Consider the following 20193-nt stretch of genomic DNA (forward strand, 5'->3'; position numbering starts at 1 on the left):
AACACACTCAATAGGGCAGAGTGACACTTGCTCGTGAGGAAAAGTGCTGGTATATTCCCGCGGTTTATCAGGGCGGACGGAGAGGGCTATCTATCAGCCATCAGGATTGTTCACTCTTACACTAAATTAATTGAATGTCATTCAAAGAGAAGGTGAAATGGATGTAAGAGCGTGACTCACTTCCCTGCCAGAGCAGGGGTGGGAGAGGAGAGCGCAGAGTTCAGGATTCAAACCCTGAAAGCTCAGGAGAACGAAGGAAGAAAAAGGAGACAAATATGCGCTGAGAAACCAAGGCTAAAGCCAGGTTCAGGGGAAGAGCTTATCCAATAGCTTGACTCTTGGAATTCAAAAAAACAAAGGCTACCTACAGAGAAACCAGGCCTTAAGAAAGGTTCCAAAACCACTGTCTTTTTGGGCTTCAATCCTCAGCAATGACTGTTTTCTGATAAACCAGCGATGGTTGAAAATCTCGAACAGCACAAGGTCAAGAGTAAAGTTTCAATAAAAAGGAAATTGTGTTTTCTTTTAGTGACATTTAGACAACAATACAAGAAAGTTGTTAGAAAATTTTAGCTCAATAGCAGCACAAAAATGACTCCACAGATTACACAGTGCGGGCCAGGGAACAAGGAAAGAAAAAAAGAATTAGCCTTGGAAAACACTGGCTTTTCCTAGAACTCTGAACAAAGGACGTAAATCTGCAGCATGACTTATTAAGAGGAAAAGCACCACTGTTTCAATCCAGTGTTTACTTTAGACTAAATATCTGGAAAAACATAATGCTGTGCCAACAGGAGTCAGCAGGTACAGGGGCTTTAAAGTCCCACTCAGAAGAAAATTATGTTTTTAACATGCTCTTGTGGCATTTGTCTGATGATGGAGGACATGCATAAAGAAAATTAAAATAAAAATGACATTTCTGAGTATTTGTTTCTTCAAGTTGTTTGAATCAGGAGCAGAAAAAAATGCAGTTTAAACAACCTCCCTGCACTGCTCCATTCTGATGACTTGTGGATGACTAGATTCATGTACCTCTTTGTTTTTCCTCGTCTGAGCTGACATCTGGATCAAAACTGTGCGTCTGGATAGCTCCAATATTGCTCGCTATTTTTGTTGGACGGGTAATGTTGAGTTGGGAGTTTGAGGGGCTGTAAGGTAGCGGGAGAGTTTATTAACAGTTGGGTGACGGAAAAGGGGGACGGAGTTGCTCCACTACTGCCACTCTGAGAAACTACGTCTAAGAAAATGACACTGGATTTGGGATTTTTGCTTAAAAAAACAGCATAATAATAATTTAAAGATCACTAAGGACGCTTTGACAATAGATCAAAGATGCATGGAATGAGACTTTAATGAGATTTAGTCAAAGTTTTTGATGAGATGTATTGGATAGCTCCAACATTTTTGTTGCAAAAGTAATGTTCGGTTGGGGGTTTGAGAGATTGTAAGCTAGCAGGAGTGTGTAAACAGAGCGCTCTCAGCATCAAAAAGTGGGATCAGAGTTTTGTTGGAGTCCACGGTGCTGCCCACAACTCAGACGCAAATTTCTAATGAATTACTGTTGCTCTGCAGAAACGAATGTCCTACCAAAACGGCACAAGTTTTTTTTATTTTAGCTTAAAACGGCATACTGTATTTTCAGAGTACAAATGTATATGTTATTTAAAAAATATATATATTTCACCACCAATAACTATTACCCAAAGCAGTAGTTTCCTGCTAACAACCGCTAGAGGGCACTGTAGGGGCGAGTCTCAGCATTTACTACTGACAGTAACACAGAATAAGAAGCGCCGTCCAAAACAAAAATGGAGGATAACCTAATTGTTATCCTCCTGAGTTTTATATTTTCCTTATCTGCTTTGAGACATTATTATTCTTGATTTTAATTTTATCTTTGTCTAAATAATGTAGGACAGTAAGTCATCAAGCTAGGTTACAGAGACACAAAAGGACTGCTGAAAGGACTTTCATTCAGACCCAGCTCCTGTAGTAGAATGTAAAGATTGAATGATCTCATGAACTCAAATATGGAGACATGTTTACCGATGTTTTTGCAGAGCTCTTCAAAATAAATAAACCTAATTTAATTATTATACTTTTCTCCCAAAAGTGTGACTTATAGTCCTCTCTACATCAGAACATTTACTTTAGCAATTGATTTCTGGTTTACTGTATACTTCGGTATGACTTATACTCTGGAAAATACTGAATAAACACTTTTCTAGTTATAATTGAAAGACCACAGGGAACGCTTTCAAAGCAGCCCAAAAGTTGATCAGAGTGGATCTTTGAGGATCTGCTGACAATAGCTGTGACCACATTTTTAACTATCATGCGGACAAATTGACTATTAACAAAACAGATTCCATAGTCAATGCCTTTGATGACAAAAATCTAAACAAACACAAAAATAAATAACTGTAACTGTAACATCAATTTAAGAATCATGATTGGCTTTCTTGGTATTTCAGGAAATGTGGTATTTTGTCACCTGAAGCTGCCTGTAGTGTGTCGTATGGGATATTAAATGGGTGATAAAGCGGATTTCAGATGGACTGAGATTGATTCCGAGTGAAAACGTTCCAACAGCAGAGAAGAAAAACAACGCCGACCATCAGAACTCGATACACAAGTACACACATAAATCAAACTGGACGTGGAAATCTTTTTATCGAAAGTCACTCATTCAGACTCTCCATCAATTTCCAGCAGATAAAATCTAACCTAAAAAAAAAAAAAAAAAAAAAACGTAGACCTTACCTTCTTTATCCTTAGCAGGGTTTGTTGTGTCCTCTTCCTCTATCTTAGCTTCAGGTTCTTTTTTCTCTGATGGAAAAGCAAATCCAGATGCTGGTATTGGTTCTATGCACTCAATGGGAGTATGTTGGATTACAGAAAATAACATTTGGTGGTCTAAATAACTCTCAGAGACATTTTGCCTTTAAAAAAATAATGATTATAAAATAGACAAAATCTCAGAAACATTTAAAAACCACAGTGACAAAATGTAAAATATGTTTTTAGTCTATAAATAAGTATTTCTGTACTTTTCAGATAGTTTTATTTGCAGTAATGCAACAAAGGTAAATAAAAAAGCAAGAGATTGACCCTTTTTTAAGTTATTGGAAATGTGTACATTATTGGTCTGCATTGCTAATCTGAATATACACCTTTGTCTGCAGTGGTATCATCGCTGACGTCCTGACTTCCATCGTTGTCATCCTTCCCAGTGTCCACTGCCATAGGTTCCTCATTGTCTTGGGTTTCTTTCTCTTCATCCCGTTGTTCTTGGTTTGGCTCATCGCCGGATGGATTTTCCTCTAGAAACGGACAGAAGAAAAGGAGCTATGTGTTATATAATTAGTGAGTCAAAGCTTTCATGGTGGATCCATTGACTGTATCTGAGAACTGGAGTGAGTGACGTCACACATAGAAAATAGTTTACTTCTGTGGGATGTTGGTTTCCTACATTTGAACGCCAGGGGGAGTGGTCACTCAGTTCACTTCTCATATATTGTCAATGGTTGGATGTCATAACCCAGAATGAGCATATATTCCTCAAATAATAGATCCAAACAAATGATCTTAAACTTGGAAAAGTCTAAACTCTGTATTCAAATGATTATGGGGTTCGAAGGGTGTCAGTCCAGGTTACACTTGCCTGCACCCGTCCAATTAAAGAGTACAGGTAATTAGGTTGACTGGAGTCGCCGTAAAACTATCATTTTACCAAGTAATTAGAAGCACAGGCATTCATCTACTGTGTCTTGTTTTCACATTCAGTGCACAGTTAAGAGTGATATAACGCTGCAGCTTTCCCTTAATGATCCAACAGGTGTTGTTCTTAACTGTATATCTCTGCCTCCTGAAACTCCTTACTGTCTCCTTATGTCTCATGAGAAGGTAATTGCATCTCATGCGTCTTGGATGGAGTCCCAGGGCAGCGTTTGCAAGAACGTGCTGATAGAATATCTGCAAAATTCATGTTGAGAGAGGCTCTATTTGTCAAATCTCTGTCAATGGAATGGGATTTGAATAAAACAAAAACAGAAGAGAGATGAGGCGCTGCTCGCTGCCAGTATGCAAATGCTCGGTCTTAATTATATACCAACAGCACAGAGGATATTCAGAGTAGAGAAAATATTCTGGCTCAAAGTTAATGGTCTGCAATTTGTAAAACACACACATACACACGTGCACACTCCATACTTTAGTCTTGGGATGTGTTATACAGAGGCGTTTAGAGTTTTGTTTAGGCTTTGTTTAGTTTTTCCTCTGTAGCTTTAGACTGAGTGAAAGTGAAAACCAGAGCGAGGAGCAGCACGTCGACAAAGCCGAACAATTTCCATCTGCTTTAGAGATAAGAGGGAGTTCAGCGTGCTCCTTCCTTCTCAGTAAGTGATGTGTGGAGAAGTGGCAATCTGCGCATACTGACAATCACGTGTAATCACAGCCCTGCTCGTGTTGGGGGTTTGACTTGAAGTTGCACTTTACCTAGGTTTTGACTCTGCATCTCCACGTCGTCATTTGTCGCCGCATCTAAAAACAGAGAGAAGGTCAAAAGAGTGGAAAACATTTGGGTTTGGTGCCAGAGCCTGAAGCCGAGCAGACTTGGATTTCAACGTAACCTCAAAAAGCCTTTCTATTACCACAGTTTGTGGAGCTTTGCCTTTGTACTGCAGTATGAGAGCAATGGAACCACAAAGACATGAATAAATTAAATGAAAAAAAAGAAGTCAGAGAGAATGTCCCATCTAAAGCCATACATAATTGAAGGATTTCTTTGTTCCAAGCTTGTGTGATAAGATAACTTTTTTTCTGATGGCGAGGTGGCATATGGAGTGAAGAGACGAAACAGACAGGAATAGAAAATTCAATTTCTGATAACAAACCACATCAAGACGTATTGAGAAAGATGAGAGGCTGAAAATATACTTTAATGGTCTGTAGAGCTACATTACCATCGCCCTGCTCTTCTTCTTTGTCTTCATCGTCGGGTTCTTTTTCACCTAACAAGGAAGGAGACTGTCATCGACTGGAATACTGTCAATTTGTCAGTGAAGGACACATTTTTAGTGGATGAAAATGCTTCCTTTGTGTGTTTTTTTGGGGTCTTTTGTCTACATTCCAGGTTATTAGCGGTAAACCCGTCAGATAATGAGTACCAGCTTTTGGCTCCAGCTCCACGTTCTGTTTAAAGCGAAACAGGTTAACTTAGTTGCCCCGTGCGTAACAAGCCTTCAGCTCACAGCTTGAATGTTTTTGCAACAATAAGGAGGGATTAGCATTTGAGTCACAGCAGATAAAGACAATCTAATTTTCTCCAGGCTCTGCGAGACAAGAAGCCATCAGAGTCCTTCAAGTTAGACCTAAACAGGATCACATGCAGACAGGTAACATGCTAACACACTAGCATTTGCATCTGTAGAACTTTTACATTTTATTCCTACCATCCTAACTTTCCGAATAATTTAAATTTCATGTATAATATAGAACTGAAATAGTGCAGTGCATGTAAATAGAAGAAACCCCCTCGTTTCTGTCTCCACACACAAACACATAAATAAACCAATGACATTTGGGACAAATTGAGTAAATGAAAGCCATGACACCAATGAGAGAACATGCTTTACAATGGTTATTGTGCAGCCTCTATAATTGCTTTTTTAACAAGCTGCAGAGAGAAACCATTTTTTTCATATCTATGCAATTTTGCCCCGCACTCAGAACAATAAAAATGCCAGCCTCCATTAAAATGGGAGAAAGGCCGGTGGAACCGGTGCGGCATGTTTGTCTCAAGTACCTCTGCCCGTCACGCAGAACGCTGTTGACACACAGATGGCAACCCTTTCTATTAATCATGATTGGCATTTGGAGGGAGAGCCGCAGACAGGGGGCTGAAAGCAACTCAACGGAGAAAAAAAACAGCATCTAAAGGAGCGCTCTGGTCGCCTTCAGGTCGCTTAAACCTTTTATGCGTTGGAAATATGTGTTTGGTTGTTGTGCCCGTCTGAAGTAAAGAAAAAAAAAACAATATATCAGCTCCAACAAAGGGCTAAATCTAATTTCCTCCATGTTATTTGATCATTTGTATTTGGCTTATTGAATGGAACAATATTCAATTTGTGATAAAGGAAGCAAAGAGACAGAATGTGGACACAAAAAACATTTGGAAAAAGGCTAGATTTGATTTATAACGGCTCAGAGAGAGGATCAATTAGAAGAGGAGCAAAAGGAAGAGGAGGGGAGCTGCTCGTTCAGGTGCTGCAGACAGCAGGTGGCAGCATTGCCACAGCTTCTTTTCCCCCTGGTTCGCCCTCGGACTGAATCAGTGTTCAACGTATTTCTCACACAAAGGTGTAACCTCCAGAATAATGGGATCAATACTCTTATGGAATCCACTTCTATTAACAAATGGTATTTTTAGGCTGTGCGTGCTCTTGTGTGGGTGAGAACAAGCCTTTCATTTCTCCAATTAACAACATGCAGATATGCTCTGCGTCCTACTTCCATGACCATCAGCTGCAGTTTACATTTGACTAGACATAAAAGGAGGTATCTATAACCTAGAATAAAGATGCACACAAACTCACTACTCTGCCCCCACCCTACCCTAGTGTTCTTTTATTAACAAAGGATGAGAAAAGATACAAAAAATGGGGTAGGTAAAAAATTCATGAGACATGTAGAAGAGAAATGTCTCTGACATGACCAACAGCGATCAGTCAAAGACCTTTTGCATGAGAAAGACGTGAGTAAAGCGCGTCAGCCATGTTTGACAGGGAGCTATACGCTGTAAAATATGACATCCAGCGCCGAGCATCACCATGAATCCACACCTCGTATTATTCATCTGCATATCCATTCACACTCTGCCACCAAGTCCTCTCTACGTCAGAGCATTGGCTCCGGCGATCGATTTCTGGCTCAATGTTCACATTTCTCTGCGTCCTGCTCTGTGACATCCACTAATCGGACTAATTCTAATCTGATATCAAATTACAGACACTGTGGTAACGCTCTGAAAAAGGTTGCACTCCACCTCAGACCTGGCTTTTGCTTCTGTGTGGCATCCACGGCCTCACCCTCTCCATTTTTCCTTATATAGCTCGCAGTGTTTGCATGCTGAGCCTCTGTTTCATGTGGATTACATCACAGCACGGCTCATCACGCACAAACACACAGCTAATCTGCGACTCGCTTTTTCAAACACACTCGCGGGGTATTTGAGGAAACATATGTTGGCTTTTTTTTTTTTCTTAACTGAAGAAATTCAGAATTACTGTTTACAAAACATCAAACTCCTCAGTTAACTAACTGTATTGTTAATGGGATAAAAAAACAGATAAACAGCTCCTGCTTTTCACTGTTTTTTATGATTTATAATTTATAAAAGCTTTGAAGACAGTAAAGTGATTAACATTTTGAGCAATTGAAAATAAAGTAATTTGTGTTTCCTTAAAGTAGGATGAGCTTTGATCTTTTCTTTTCTTCTCTTATACATTTTAAAGACCCACTTTGATTAAAATTTTGTTTTTGGTGTTTTTAACATTTTTTGTGGCCATTTTCTGATACACATAAAGAAAATAAAGCTTTTCAGAATATATTGTTCATTCAAATTGCTATGAATTAAACAAAAAAAAGCAGTAAAAAAGAGACTGTATTTGTGATGTAGAAAATATACTGGGTGGGCCAGAAGCTCCATGCTCTGCTCCATTCTGATGCATCCACTTGCAGACAAATAGATCCAAGTACGTGTTAGTTTTACTCATCTGAGCAGAAATCTGGCTCAAAATGTCGGGATAGATAAAATATTGCTCGCTATTTTTGTTGCAGCGCTGATGTAAGGCTGGGGATGTGAGGGCCTTTAAGCTAGCAGGAGTGTTTGTACAGAGAGCTCTCAGCAACAGGAAGGGGGCGGGATTGTTTGAGCCAATGGTCCCACCCACAACTCAGGGGTGAATTTCTAATAAACTAGTGCTGTCTGCAGACACTTTGTTCCAGAAAATGACACTTTTAAAAAAAAATGTTGGCAAAAATGGCATAATTGTAATTAAAACCACTGGGAACGCTTTGACAATAGATCAAGAGATGATTGGAGTGGGTCTTTAAATATATTTAAAAAAATATTTATGCTGTATTTTCCTCCTAAACTTACACCTTTTAGCTTGCTAGGTGAAAAAGCTACTGCAAGACCAGCAGATTTTTAGTAAGTGCTACACAGGGGCCTTATAATTACCTTCAGTCCACTAAGCAGTGTATTAATCATGGAAAAACAGTGAAGACTGCCCTAATGTTTTCTCTTCATCAGTGCTGTGCCTGGAGCACCTTGTTCAGACCCATGGGCTGAGGAGTGTGAATCCCCTAAAGAGTGCAGATGTGATGGATTACACTGAAACATATTGACAGACACCAACTGCTGCAGTGTAATTTATTGTAATAAAAAAACAGAAATGCCCCAAATACTGACTATACCAAATCAAAGAGCAGCTTTCGGAGAGCCGGTGAAATGCAGATTTTTATTTCTTTGAAAGATGACTTTACTCAGGTGTGTTGAGGTGATATCAGACTCCTGTGATGTCTTTTTCGCATAGCTGACAGTCTGGTCTTTCCTCCACTTTGTGTTATCTTGACATCTGAGAATTTTCTATGATTATTTCCTCCTCTGCTGCATTGAACGAGACCTAACCTTTACAATGCAGGCAGCACGAAATGATTTCATTCCCTTCCTGTGAGAGAGGTTGTCTCAAGGACTGAGCGTTCCCATGCTACAAAGCTGTGCCAAGGCCTTTTGTGAATGGATTAGATACAATTAAGCTATGGGGCCTGATAAATTAGGATTTATAAAGATTAATACAAAATACTTATGCTCTTCTAATGCTGATGATTGAATTTGTGAGTCATAATGAATTAGTGCAGCAGATTATAGAAAGGTATGTGGAATGGGCTGAAAGAAATTGGACTTCGTTTAACAGCATAAACATATTGACGTCAAGTGAGAGAAGCTAACCCCCCCACCCCTTTTACCACAATCACCACCAAATAAAAACAAGCATAACTACCACCTTCAAAAATTCCCTATAACTTTAAGGCTTCAAGACAAATAGATGGTGTACAATTTTAATTGCCTACCAACACCCTCCAGTGTAAGAATCTAATTATCTTTGGTCCATCGTATTGAAGAAGCCTATAATTGTTTCAATATTACACATCCAAAGGGGCTGAAACTGCAGAAAAGCCAGATAATGGCTTCTTAAACAAGTTTGCCTTAAAGAAAAATTCTTTAAAAAAAAAAAGAACAAGCTCCTTCTTGCATTTATTTCCCTGAAGAGACTTGGCATCTAAGACTGAGGGATTAACGATGAAGAAGACGTTCCACTATTTCATGCAGACTTGACTGGTATTTCTTTTTTGTAACACATTGCTGGATAAACTTTTTCCCACTCATTGGCATAACTCATTCTGTCTCACAAAGGACATTACTATTCATAGAAAGAGAAGAGGATGGCTTGTTTTTTGGCATACCTTCGTTGTTTTCACTCCCTTTTTCCTTGGCTGACGATTTTGACAATAGTGGTGTATCATCTGTGAGACAAAACAAAAAAAAATAGATACATTTTTTTAATTGATTTGTTTCAATCAATCAAAATAAACAATATTTGAGAAGACAAAAAAAAGAGATATACATCTATACATAATTATACAAGGTTCCTACAAGTTTCTTCAAGTTAAATTTAAGACTTTTTAAGAACATTTTAAGGCCATAAATAAAAAAAAAATTAAGACCAATTTCATAGTTTATTTCCCGTTTTATTAATGTATTCCCAATTTCTGATCAAAACTAGAGCTTCTTATCATGTTTATGGTCTTTTCCATGATATGTTTGAGCCCGTCTTTTACTTCTTTTTTTTGTAAACAGGCGGTGGGCATTTAGTGTTTTAGTGCATAACAACTGTTTTTTTTGTTTACTTTACGATGTTTACTTACATCAATGGAATTTTTTTAATTTTTGGGATGAAATGTGAAACGAAAAGTTTCAAGAGACACACTTTTTAAGATTCAGATATCATAATTCAATACTTTTGAAGGTATTGTTTCCAAATTCATAAATTCAATGCCTGTAAGACTTTTTAAGACCCCGCGGGAATTCTGTTATATGAAACTGGATAATTAATCGCGATTTGACTGAAAAATGAAGAAACTTAAAGAAATAAATGCTCATAGATATGTGTCACATAAACATGCAAATGATGCCATTAAAATCACTCTTATTCATAAATAAACCTATTTGTATCTATACAAACAATACACATTGCATTGATAAATGTGAAGATTTTAAATGCTGAATATAAAGTTAGTCTGCAGAAAATGTGTAATGTTCCGATTTTTTTTACATTTTGGAAAAAAACATTCAAGGCCTTTATAAGTGACCAACAGTGTGCTGCGTTGGTAGAAAATCCAGTGGGGTAAACCAGAAAGAGTCTTGTGGGAGAACTAATCAAAAATATTGTTTTCTTTAAGGGAAATCCTCACTGCAGAGTCTTGAATATTTAGTTTTGCGACATGGAGTGCATTCGTGCACTTGTTATGGGTAATTTGCAAATCTACAAAGGCAGTTTAGTGCTGAGAAGATAAAGGAGTGAGATTTCCTCAACATGACGTTAATCAGCGTTTCTATGGAACTATACTGCATTGCGTTACAGATAAAAAAAAAATAATAGTAAAAAAAATAAAGAGCAGGGGCTCCTTAAAGTTCAGCAATGCAAAGTTGGTGAACATTTTTTGTGTAACGAAACAACAAAAGCATCAAAAAATGCAAAAAATTGAATTTTTGGATGCTTTTGCTTCATCACGGTAATTTAATGAAGAAATTCTTTTTTAAGCTTAATTATCTTTACTTATGGCTTTCATCATCAGTAAAAAGCTCAAAGAACATGCTAAAAACACCCAAAACACATTTTTCCTTGGAGTGAGTCTTTAAAGGAACTCAAATATCAAATATTAGTTTTCCAACATTCTGAGATGACACAAAAAAAGTGATGTTTTGTTTCACTTTCATAGCGCACTGTTTAATTTTTGTAAAAGCACAAAAGAACAACCAATTATAGTGTTTTTCATCACATTTTTGAGGTTTCCTCGCTGGAAAACGAGGCTTTAATTCAAACACTTTGATTGGAGCTCCACAAACCTCTGAGGGGATTTCATGGTTTCAATGCCATTTTATTTTATACCTGGCTGACATAAAAAAGGTGCGCTGTCTAGGGGGAGGCGGAGGCAGAAGGCTTTGAGACCATCTTCATACCTCCGCCAGAAACAAAAAAAAGGGTTCAGCTTCTGTGCCGCAGTCATTCAAAGCTTTTAGTGGTTTCCAGGCTGACTGGTTCAAACCCTGGCTGATGGAGCCGGACTAAATGCCAGTGCTTGGCACCAGCAGTGAGGCCCATCAAACATAGCCAAACTGGACCAGGGCAGGAGCTGGTATGATGATACAACAAAGCTGGGAACCATCAAGGGCTTCGGTTGGCTTGCTATGGTCTGATGATATGTAATTATTTAGGAGGCAATATAAAGCAGCTGCTGAGGAACAAAAAGAAAAAACACCAGTGCTGGTCAGGACAAAAGCTCAACTGCAGTTGCTGTCAGCCAAGTCTTTATGATCCACCCATTATGTTCACTCTGTAATATCACATTTTACAGCGCGCACTTATGAAACAGGCCTTTTATGTTTGCCCCAAAGTGGAGGTCTCTTTGAAAACACAGATGTAAGTAATTAACAAATTACGATGGTGACTTTGGTTTCAAAAACATTTTGATAGCACCCTTGGTTCTTCATACGCTGTAACGTAAAAACTTCCTTCAGCGCTAATCAGGTTTCCCTTCCTAGTTGGTTGCACGTGTTCAGCGAAATTTTCAAAAGACTCGATAGATAAATGTAGAGGTTGTAGCTCCAAAAAAAGTCACAAACTTCTAAACTCGCTGGACATTACAGAAAACTACTGCCGCCTTTGAACACTCGTCTACTTAACTGGATTCCATTTATTCTTTCATGAGTTCGTTTGTATGATTAACTGTTTATTCAAGACATCTAGACAGAAAAATATTGATCATTTATTTAGATGAACTATTTTTGTGAGTTTTAGACTGATGATAAAGGTCTTATGTTCAAATAGTGGCGTTTGTCTGGCTGCATGATTTGTGTTTTTTACACCGATGTCTGGGGTTAAATCAGGATCGGCTTACAGTGAATGACAAACCAGCGTTCACATTTAGGAAGATAAAAAAATCAAAAGGAGTTTTAAACTTTAAAGTTTACAATGTGCGTTATCACTGTAGCGTTTTTTTGTAGCGGTATCTCCATGTTTTTAGACATGGTGCAAACAAGGTTGGTCATTACAGGTGTTTTGAATATGCTAATGTGGCTAACGTGTAGCCGTGTTTTTTTTTATGTACATGTTACCAACAGGATTGGGGGTTATTGTTGTCACAGTAACATTTAGCTGTATTCATCTGTTTTTAAACATGTTGTAAACGAGGTTGGTCATTACAGGTGTTATGAAGATGCTAATGCAGCTAACATGTAGCTGTGTTTTTTAAATTTCATGTTACCAACAGGGTTGTGTTAGCATTCTCAAAATAACATTTGTTGTAGCAGAATCTGCATGTTTTAGACATGTTGCAAACGAGGTTGGTCATTACAGGTGTTGTAAATATGCTAATGTGGCTAGCGTGTAGCTGTGTTTTTTTTACTACATGTTTCTAACAGGGTTGGGAGTTACAGAAACAGTATTTTTTTTGTTTTAGCAGTGTCAATCTGTGTATTTATGTGTTGCAAACAAAGTTGATAGTTACAGGTTTCGTGAATATGCTAACGCTTCTAATGCGGCTAATGTGGGGGAGGGGCTTTGGGAGTATAGTGGGAGTCACATATTATCACAACATCAGGGGATGGATGACACAGGTGACGCTAGCAACAGACGCTGTTCTGGATTGGAAATTATGTCACCATGACCTCTGTCCCCCAATGTCAATCATGTCTTGGTAGCCAATGGGATCAAAGCCCCACCCCCATGTTAAAATCAGAGTTGAGTTGGACATACAAGTCTTTTGTTTGGCATTTTTGTCTTTTTATTGCATGAAATACACAAATTCCACCAATAATATAAAATAAAAACAGCCATTAGGAACAAGAATACATTTATAGTTTTTAAAACCCAAGTTATCAGTATTTCCTCAAATTTAAAGTATATATTTTTGTAATTTTAAACATTTCTTTCAAGTTCTAGTTTTTAGATTTTTTGAAATTGCTTTTAAAAAGTATTATAATCAGATTTTTTATTTTATTTTTTTCCATTCCCTTTCAGCTGATCCCGACTTGACCCCATGCAGATGTTTCTCTTCTGGTTCTATGTCACTCGTTTAAGGGTAATCTGAGGACACTGAGGCTCTTTACCGACTGAAGGAAGCGTTGGGAATTGACGTTATATGTAAGCTCGTGCACTGTAAAGTATTTTTAACTGTGATAAGATGGGCCAGGCGTTCAACTTGTCAGCAGATGAATAAACATCCAGCCTCATCTTCTACAGGATAGCCAGCGAATCACTGTCACGAGCCGAAGCTATGCTACTCACTCAGCCTCTTTGTGCTTTAATGGAGGTGTTAAGGTGAAAAGGCAACCGTGAAATATTCTGTCACTCACCCCCCGGTGGCATCTTCTTTGGAACGTCCTCGTCATCGTCTTGCATGGGGAGAATAAAAAAAAATAAATAGTGTGTTAAAGTACTGTTTAGTAATGGGCAGGACGACAAGTCATTACCTCTTGATCATAGCAGTTAGGCTCCCACAGAACGCCATCTCCTCAAATGAAATACTAAAACTACAACCTGAGCTGCTTTTGAAATGGTTTCACCTCCTACTTATTTATCACACGGGCCGCTCTGCTCACTTAACGTCCTCCCTTAATTTCCCCAGCAGACAGCTTTGGTCTGAACACGTTATTACATCAAAGTATGTGGGTATGTCTTTGAAAGGGTCACGTTCCGCACGCATTCTTTTTCAATTAAATTCTTACCAGTAAGCTCAGAATAAATGACACAAAACCTCCAATTTCCTCAAATTACGAGGACTCTCGGCTGGCGTGGACAATTGCGCTTTAAAGAGCCCTTTTGATTTTTTTTTCCTGCCACCCCCCCCTTCCACTACTTCTTCTGTAACTCTATTGTTGGAGACAGACAGAGTGAACTGAAAGACTTTCTGGGTGGATGAGCTGAGTTGCACAGTGGGAAACAGGGAGGAGGCTTCTGCGGCTGCTTCAGGAGGAACTGTAAAGTGAGAAAAGAGGGGGAAGAGGAGCAGAGGACCCCCGCTTACAGCTCCTGGATCACACATAAAAACAAATTCGTACATGCTCAGATCTTGCAGAGCTCAGCATGCCTCAAGGTACTCTGTGACATTGCACTATAATCTATATGCGGTAAATATGTACTCTCCTCCTTTGTGCACGCCACAGATGAGTAAAGTGAGGAATATTTGCGAAGCCATGTGCATAATTATGCAGTTGTGTATGGCTGTGCATGCATCTGTGAAATGATAGCACTACGGTTAACAAGCAAAAGAAAGTGTTGGCTTTGATGAAAGGCTGTTGTCATCTGTTCTGTAGAAGTGTAACCATCAGAGCTCCCTGTGGATCCACCGACAGGCTTTTCTTTTGTATAACACTGAATAAAAGGGTGCAGTGCATTAATCTAACCCTGATCGGGGAAACAAAAGAAGGCCCAGTGATAAAGTAAAAACAGCATAAGAATGGAAACGACAGCCAAATTCTAGAATATTATTTCAAGAGACACAGGAAATGTCCTTTACATGTTAAATATAATAATAAATGAAAGGTTCATGCTTTTCTTTTTATAAAACAAATAAAAGTAAATTCAAATCACACAAAGTATGATCATTTCTCATCACTGGACTTTCCAGCAAACCTAAAAATTATAATAATTTGAAAAGATATCAGCTCGCTTGCAAAAGAGGTTTAGCAGACTTTGTGGGAGAAGTGCGGTGCCTGCATATTATCTTCTGTCTGAGCTTTCAGAGCCGCTCTTATCTTGTTAAACCACAGATATTTAAACAAAGACAGAGTTTTTCTCTCCGACAGGATGGACTACACGTGTGAGGCATTCTGAACTCTGAATAAACGACACAGGAAGATGTTTGTAACTCTTAATCTTTAAAAATCAGATAATTAATTTAGTAGAAACATTTGTAGATAAAATGGGGATCTACAAAAATAAGAAAGAAGTTGCATTGAAATTTCATTAATTAATCCCTTAAAATATTATAATTATAGAAAAGTGAAAGCAGTGAGCGGCGATACATGACCCACAGGCGCAACCCACCACTGCTGCCCTCCCATTACTCCATTTTTACCTCTACCCTCATTTGCTGAACAAATTAAAAGGAAGAGGAAAATATCTATATATATATTTTAAATTGTGGCTTTTCTATTTGTTTAAACTCCACAGCAACTTTTGCATTTCCTTAGCAACTGAAGTTTTTTGTTAACCACACCCACATTTCTAATATATTGTATGTCATATCATTTTGTTCAGCTTGAGACAAAAGATTCATATATTAAATATTCTGGTAAAAAAAAGTGCAAGAAACGGCGGAACGCCACTTTTGAGAGAATTCCATTGTAATGCAGTTAAAAATATAAAACTTCTAACTCTAACATTTTTCCCAAATAGTTTCCCAATCATGCAGGAGTTACGAGTCGATAAGTAGAAATCCCCTGGAGGAATTTAAATTTGTAGCTTGGGCCTAAAGGCAATTTCTTTTTTTTTTTTTTTTAATTCAACAAGTTTCCTAAGTTTAAAGGTTAACAAAAAATTGGTTGGGCTTGTAGACGTAAAGTAGCAGTATTTGTGTGAAATTTTGTGAAGATTGCTTAAACAAAATAAATGATAAACGGAGATTTATAAAATAAAACTTGGGAACAACCTGGATCTATTTATTGAATTTGTTAATTTTTAAAATGTGTTACAAAAGTATCTGATCAGGTTTGTAGTGGCAGTTTGGATCGGGGCAAACAATTCTAGGAACTGTACATAGCAGTTTAGATCTAAAATGAGTGAAGTTCAGCCTGAATTCTTAGGACACCTGAAGAAAAGGTTGGATATGTTTACTTTAACAGGGTCGATGTTCCTGCAGAAGTCCAGTCTCTGCACAAGCATTCATGTTTAGATGGTTTCTCCCGGAAATGACTGTGGTTTCCCACTATCACATCACTAACACACCACGGTTTCCTCGTTTTCCAGCACAGAAGAACAGCTTTGTGAGACTTCATTTTCACCCTTCACAGGGTTCCTATAGCTTTTCATATCCTCCAACAACAAATTACATGTGTGTGATAAAAGCCTGTGTGTACCACAGCTTTAGCTCTTCCAAAGCAGTGGGGGTGCTGCTTTTGTAATGGACATTTTAGTGTAGATCTGTGCGCGCACGTGTGTGCAGGAGGGCTGAAGGACTGGGATCATGGAGTGTATTAAGAGCCATGTAAATAAATGTCAATTGGAAAGTCAGTGAAACAGCTGAAGAGAATGCAGCAGGCTCTGCAGATCTGTGGGCTGTGTTAATACTGTCAGCAGCGTGGCTGATTGAGGAGAAGAGGAGATGGAGCCCCGCTTGTGGGCAGCCACCCGGATCATATTAGAGGAGGAGTGTACCCAGAATCAATTTCTTCATGCTTTTTCTCTCTACAACCACAACTGCCCGACTGCTTCCATACTTGCATATAATACACGCCAAAAAGCAAGCATGTTGTGAGGTAAAACACAAAATGGAATCACTTGATTAATTCAGCTGATTGAGCCGTGCATGCAAATCAATTAATAGTCTGATTTTTTTTTCTTCTAAAGATGTGCTGGATATTTTCTAATCCCAGTTTCAAGAATAGTTTGTTGAACCAACACTAAACTCTCTGTCCTTTGAGATGTGAAATAAATAGTCCATTACAGTACACGTTTAGTTGCTGGGGGGTAATTGGTTGTAAGTAGTGCTGCAAAGGTAAAAGCCTTTCTCTGTAGGTGCTTATTTCAGTGTCAGTGTAACAGAGGAGACTCTAACCATATGGAAACGCTTCAGGAACTGGAGCTGAATAAAAATAACAGTTTGTTTGTCAAGTCTTTGTCTTTATTAATGAATTAAAAACTTAATTGTTTTGACTGATTAAACAGGTAAATCTGGTGCAAAGCCGAAGTTGCCTCCATGTGTTGGAATAACTCATCATAATGGGAGGGGTTGGGAAATTGTGTAAAAGCAACTTTCTAGGGCTGAGTGTGGCCAATAATTTCCAGAATCGATTTGATTAATTTTCACCAGAGCCTGGATCAATTTAATTATGATTTTTTTCCCCGAACCACTCAATTCAATTTGATTTAATTCAATTTTGAGTTTACACGGTTTACCCTTTTAGACACATTTGTTTAGAAATACATTAATAATCTAAATATGTTTTGAAGATTTTCCTATTAATTTTATACAGTTCCCATACTAGAAAAATGTATTAGTGAAATGATAATGAAATTGTTATTACCATATAGTGTTATATGGTTTCTCAAATGGAGAAGCTCCAACAATTGTTTTGCCTCCTCTGGAGAGCGTTTCAGTTTGGCCACTAGATGGCGGTTGTGCTATAGCATTACACTTTATTCCAAAAGAATAAGCAAAGTATTCTTAGACCACAAATTGTTACTTTAAAAAAATATTTCCTTAAAAGAGTTTGGAAAATGTATGACTATAAAATGTAATGAGTATATAAAGATGATAATTTAGTCAGGAATGTATGTTGAGGTTGACCGAGCGTTAGCATTAGCCTTGCTAAGGGAAAACCCACTATACGTTATCATTAAGCTAGCTGACTATAGCATTATGGGTTAGAATAATCTCTACTTTTATGGATCGATTATTGATCTATTAAATTTAGATCGATTCAGATCGATTGTCACAATCCTGCCCTACAACTTCCAGTCTTCTGTGAAGTTTGGGTTATGCTCCTGTAAGTGTTGGAGCCATTGACTGTTTATGAGAACTGGACTGAGTGACCCCTCCCACGTGGCGTTCTAAATAGGTAGCGCCAGCTGGCACCAAGAAACCAAAATCCCATAGACTCAATCTGTTTGTCAGGATAACCATTCATGCTTTGATACATTTTTTTTTTTACTTTTTCTTGATAATCGTAAATTTTTTTCACAATATTTTTTCTGTAGAATGTTATTTAAGTTATAAACTGGCAAATTAAATGCCTCAATAAAAAAATAGGTGGAGTCTGCTGGCCCGGATGGACCGGTACACCATCACCGTGACGTCGGATGCTCAAAAAACGTTTGATAGCCTGCTTTAAAGTGGTAAGGGTGTGGACTTCCAACAAGATCACTCCTGATTGGCGAAAGTGGTTGCCACATTGAAACATTGACTTAAACCGACTCAGACCAATCCCTGCTTACTGACAATTTCTGGTTCCAACATGTCGGTGTATGTGAAAAAATACGACTGAATTGACTTTATTTTGTTGGATCTAATTGACATCACACTCAGTCACTCCTGTTCTCATTTACACTCAGTGGTCAGAGCTGAGATCTTGTCATTTTTCAGTCTTCTCTTTCTGCAGTTAGGTAACCACATTTCGGTCTCCTCATGCTGATGCTGGTGGAAAGACTGTGTAATAAGGTCATTTCCTTTATGCAAATTTCCTGTTTACATCCTCCTGCTCCGGGTATTGTTATGCGACAGATTGCTTGAATTTAAGGAAAGCCGCTATATGATGAAAAATGAGTAAGACTTCAAAATTCAATTTTGTGAACTCTTTCTTGACCTCAAACATGCTTGAAACTGACACCAGAGCAAACATTTTATGTTTCACACGACCTCACACTATTGAGAACAAAAGACAGGAAACCCACTACAGACGTGAATCCCAGACACTCGTGGGTTTAGGAGGCGATGGTTTTTTAAAACAAAACAAAAGAAACTTTAAAAGTAAAAGTGAGAAGATGACGATGAAAAAGAGAAGGTATGTGCAACGGAAAATTATTAAAAAGCAAGAAGCATGTGGAGCCTCGGTGTGAGGTATTCAGGGCTGTAGGGTCTACGAGGAAGTGAGGATGATGAGATGTTCTGAATGTGCACCTGCAGAGCTCATTCACAGCCCAATTCACTCCTGACATTCTGTGCTGACTAAAAGCAAGTCCTTTCAGACTGCAAGGTTATGTAGGAGCAGCATGGTGCAATGATACTAATCAGCATTTCTTTCCTTAAAACTTCCCTTTCTGCTTAATACATTCAGACTGCATGGATTAGGGATGAAAAAGTCACATCCTTCCATGAACATTTTTTTGTCTAAATTAAAACATTTTCAACCTGTGAGCCCCAGATGCTGAAGGGATGTTTCAAAACAGCTCCTGTTCTCACCAAGAAAGTGCTAAATGCCTAGATCTTCCATTTGGAAGAAGGGGCAGAGCAGGTGTAGGTGACAATGGTGTGTAAGGTGAAAGACGCTGACCCAGAGTGAAGAAGTCTTCTACAACGAGAGATTTTTTTTTCTCCAGCACATCCACACACAGATGAAGATGCTCCTGACTGAAGGGCAAACATTGTGACTAAATGGGTAGTTGGGTTAAGCGTTACAGTAGCTTTTTAATATGCCAACTAACCAAGGAAACTGATGGTAAAAGGTTTCATCTAATGTCAGAAGGGTTTGTTATTAGACAAACGTTGTAAATGGAGAGAAACGATGAAGGTGCACCAAAGTGATAGAAAAGTCCATTCCTGATTTAACTTCCTAACATTTCTTACTTAAATAAATCAAGTGGATTCTATTTAACACAGTGTACTTATAGGTGCCTCTCAAAAATAAAACAAGTTAAAATAATAAACTGTTATAATTCAATTATTGTTAGTAATGAAAACAAGCTACATGATATAAATAAATGGTTTAATGGTCACAAAACTTCATAAAGTTTATTTTTCTAAACAATTAAGTGGGACTTTGTGGCTCTTGCTGGGTTTTGGTCTGTAAGAAACTCGACCAAAGGGCTCTTTTAGCACTAAAGGTTGCAGACCTCTGCGATAGACGCACATTACTGAATGTTCTTTTAGCATATGGTGTTCATTCTGGACTTTCGCTACCCAATGCTAGAT

General features: G+C 38.2%; 1 protein-coding gene across 1 annotated transcript in view; it reads right to left on the reverse strand.

Moving 5' to 3' along the window:
- The window catches only part of macrod2 (mono-ADP ribosylhydrolase 2), a 416332-nt gene that overhangs the window by 19554 nt on the left and 376585 nt on the right, over positions 1 to 20193 (reverse strand). Inside the window, exons 10-15 of the mRNA XM_024296698.2 lie at positions 13700 to 13738; positions 9529 to 9588; positions 4965 to 5012; positions 4498 to 4542; positions 3174 to 3323; positions 2764 to 2829 (exon numbers count right to left, since the gene is read on the reverse strand). Of these exons, the coding sequence (XP_024152466.1) occupies positions 2764 to 2829; positions 3174 to 3323; positions 4498 to 4542; positions 4965 to 5012; positions 9529 to 9588; positions 13700 to 13738 (408 nt within the window). The remainder of the gene's footprint in view (positions 1 to 2763; positions 2830 to 3173; positions 3324 to 4497; positions 4543 to 4964; positions 5013 to 9528; positions 9589 to 13699; positions 13739 to 20193) is intronic.

Source organism: Oryzias melastigma, linkage group LG15 (genome assembly GCF_002922805.2).
Source record: "Oryzias melastigma strain HK-1 linkage group LG15, ASM292280v2, whole genome shotgun sequence".
NCBI classification, from domain to species: Eukaryota; Metazoa; Chordata; class Actinopteri; order Beloniformes; family Adrianichthyidae; genus Oryzias; species Oryzias melastigma.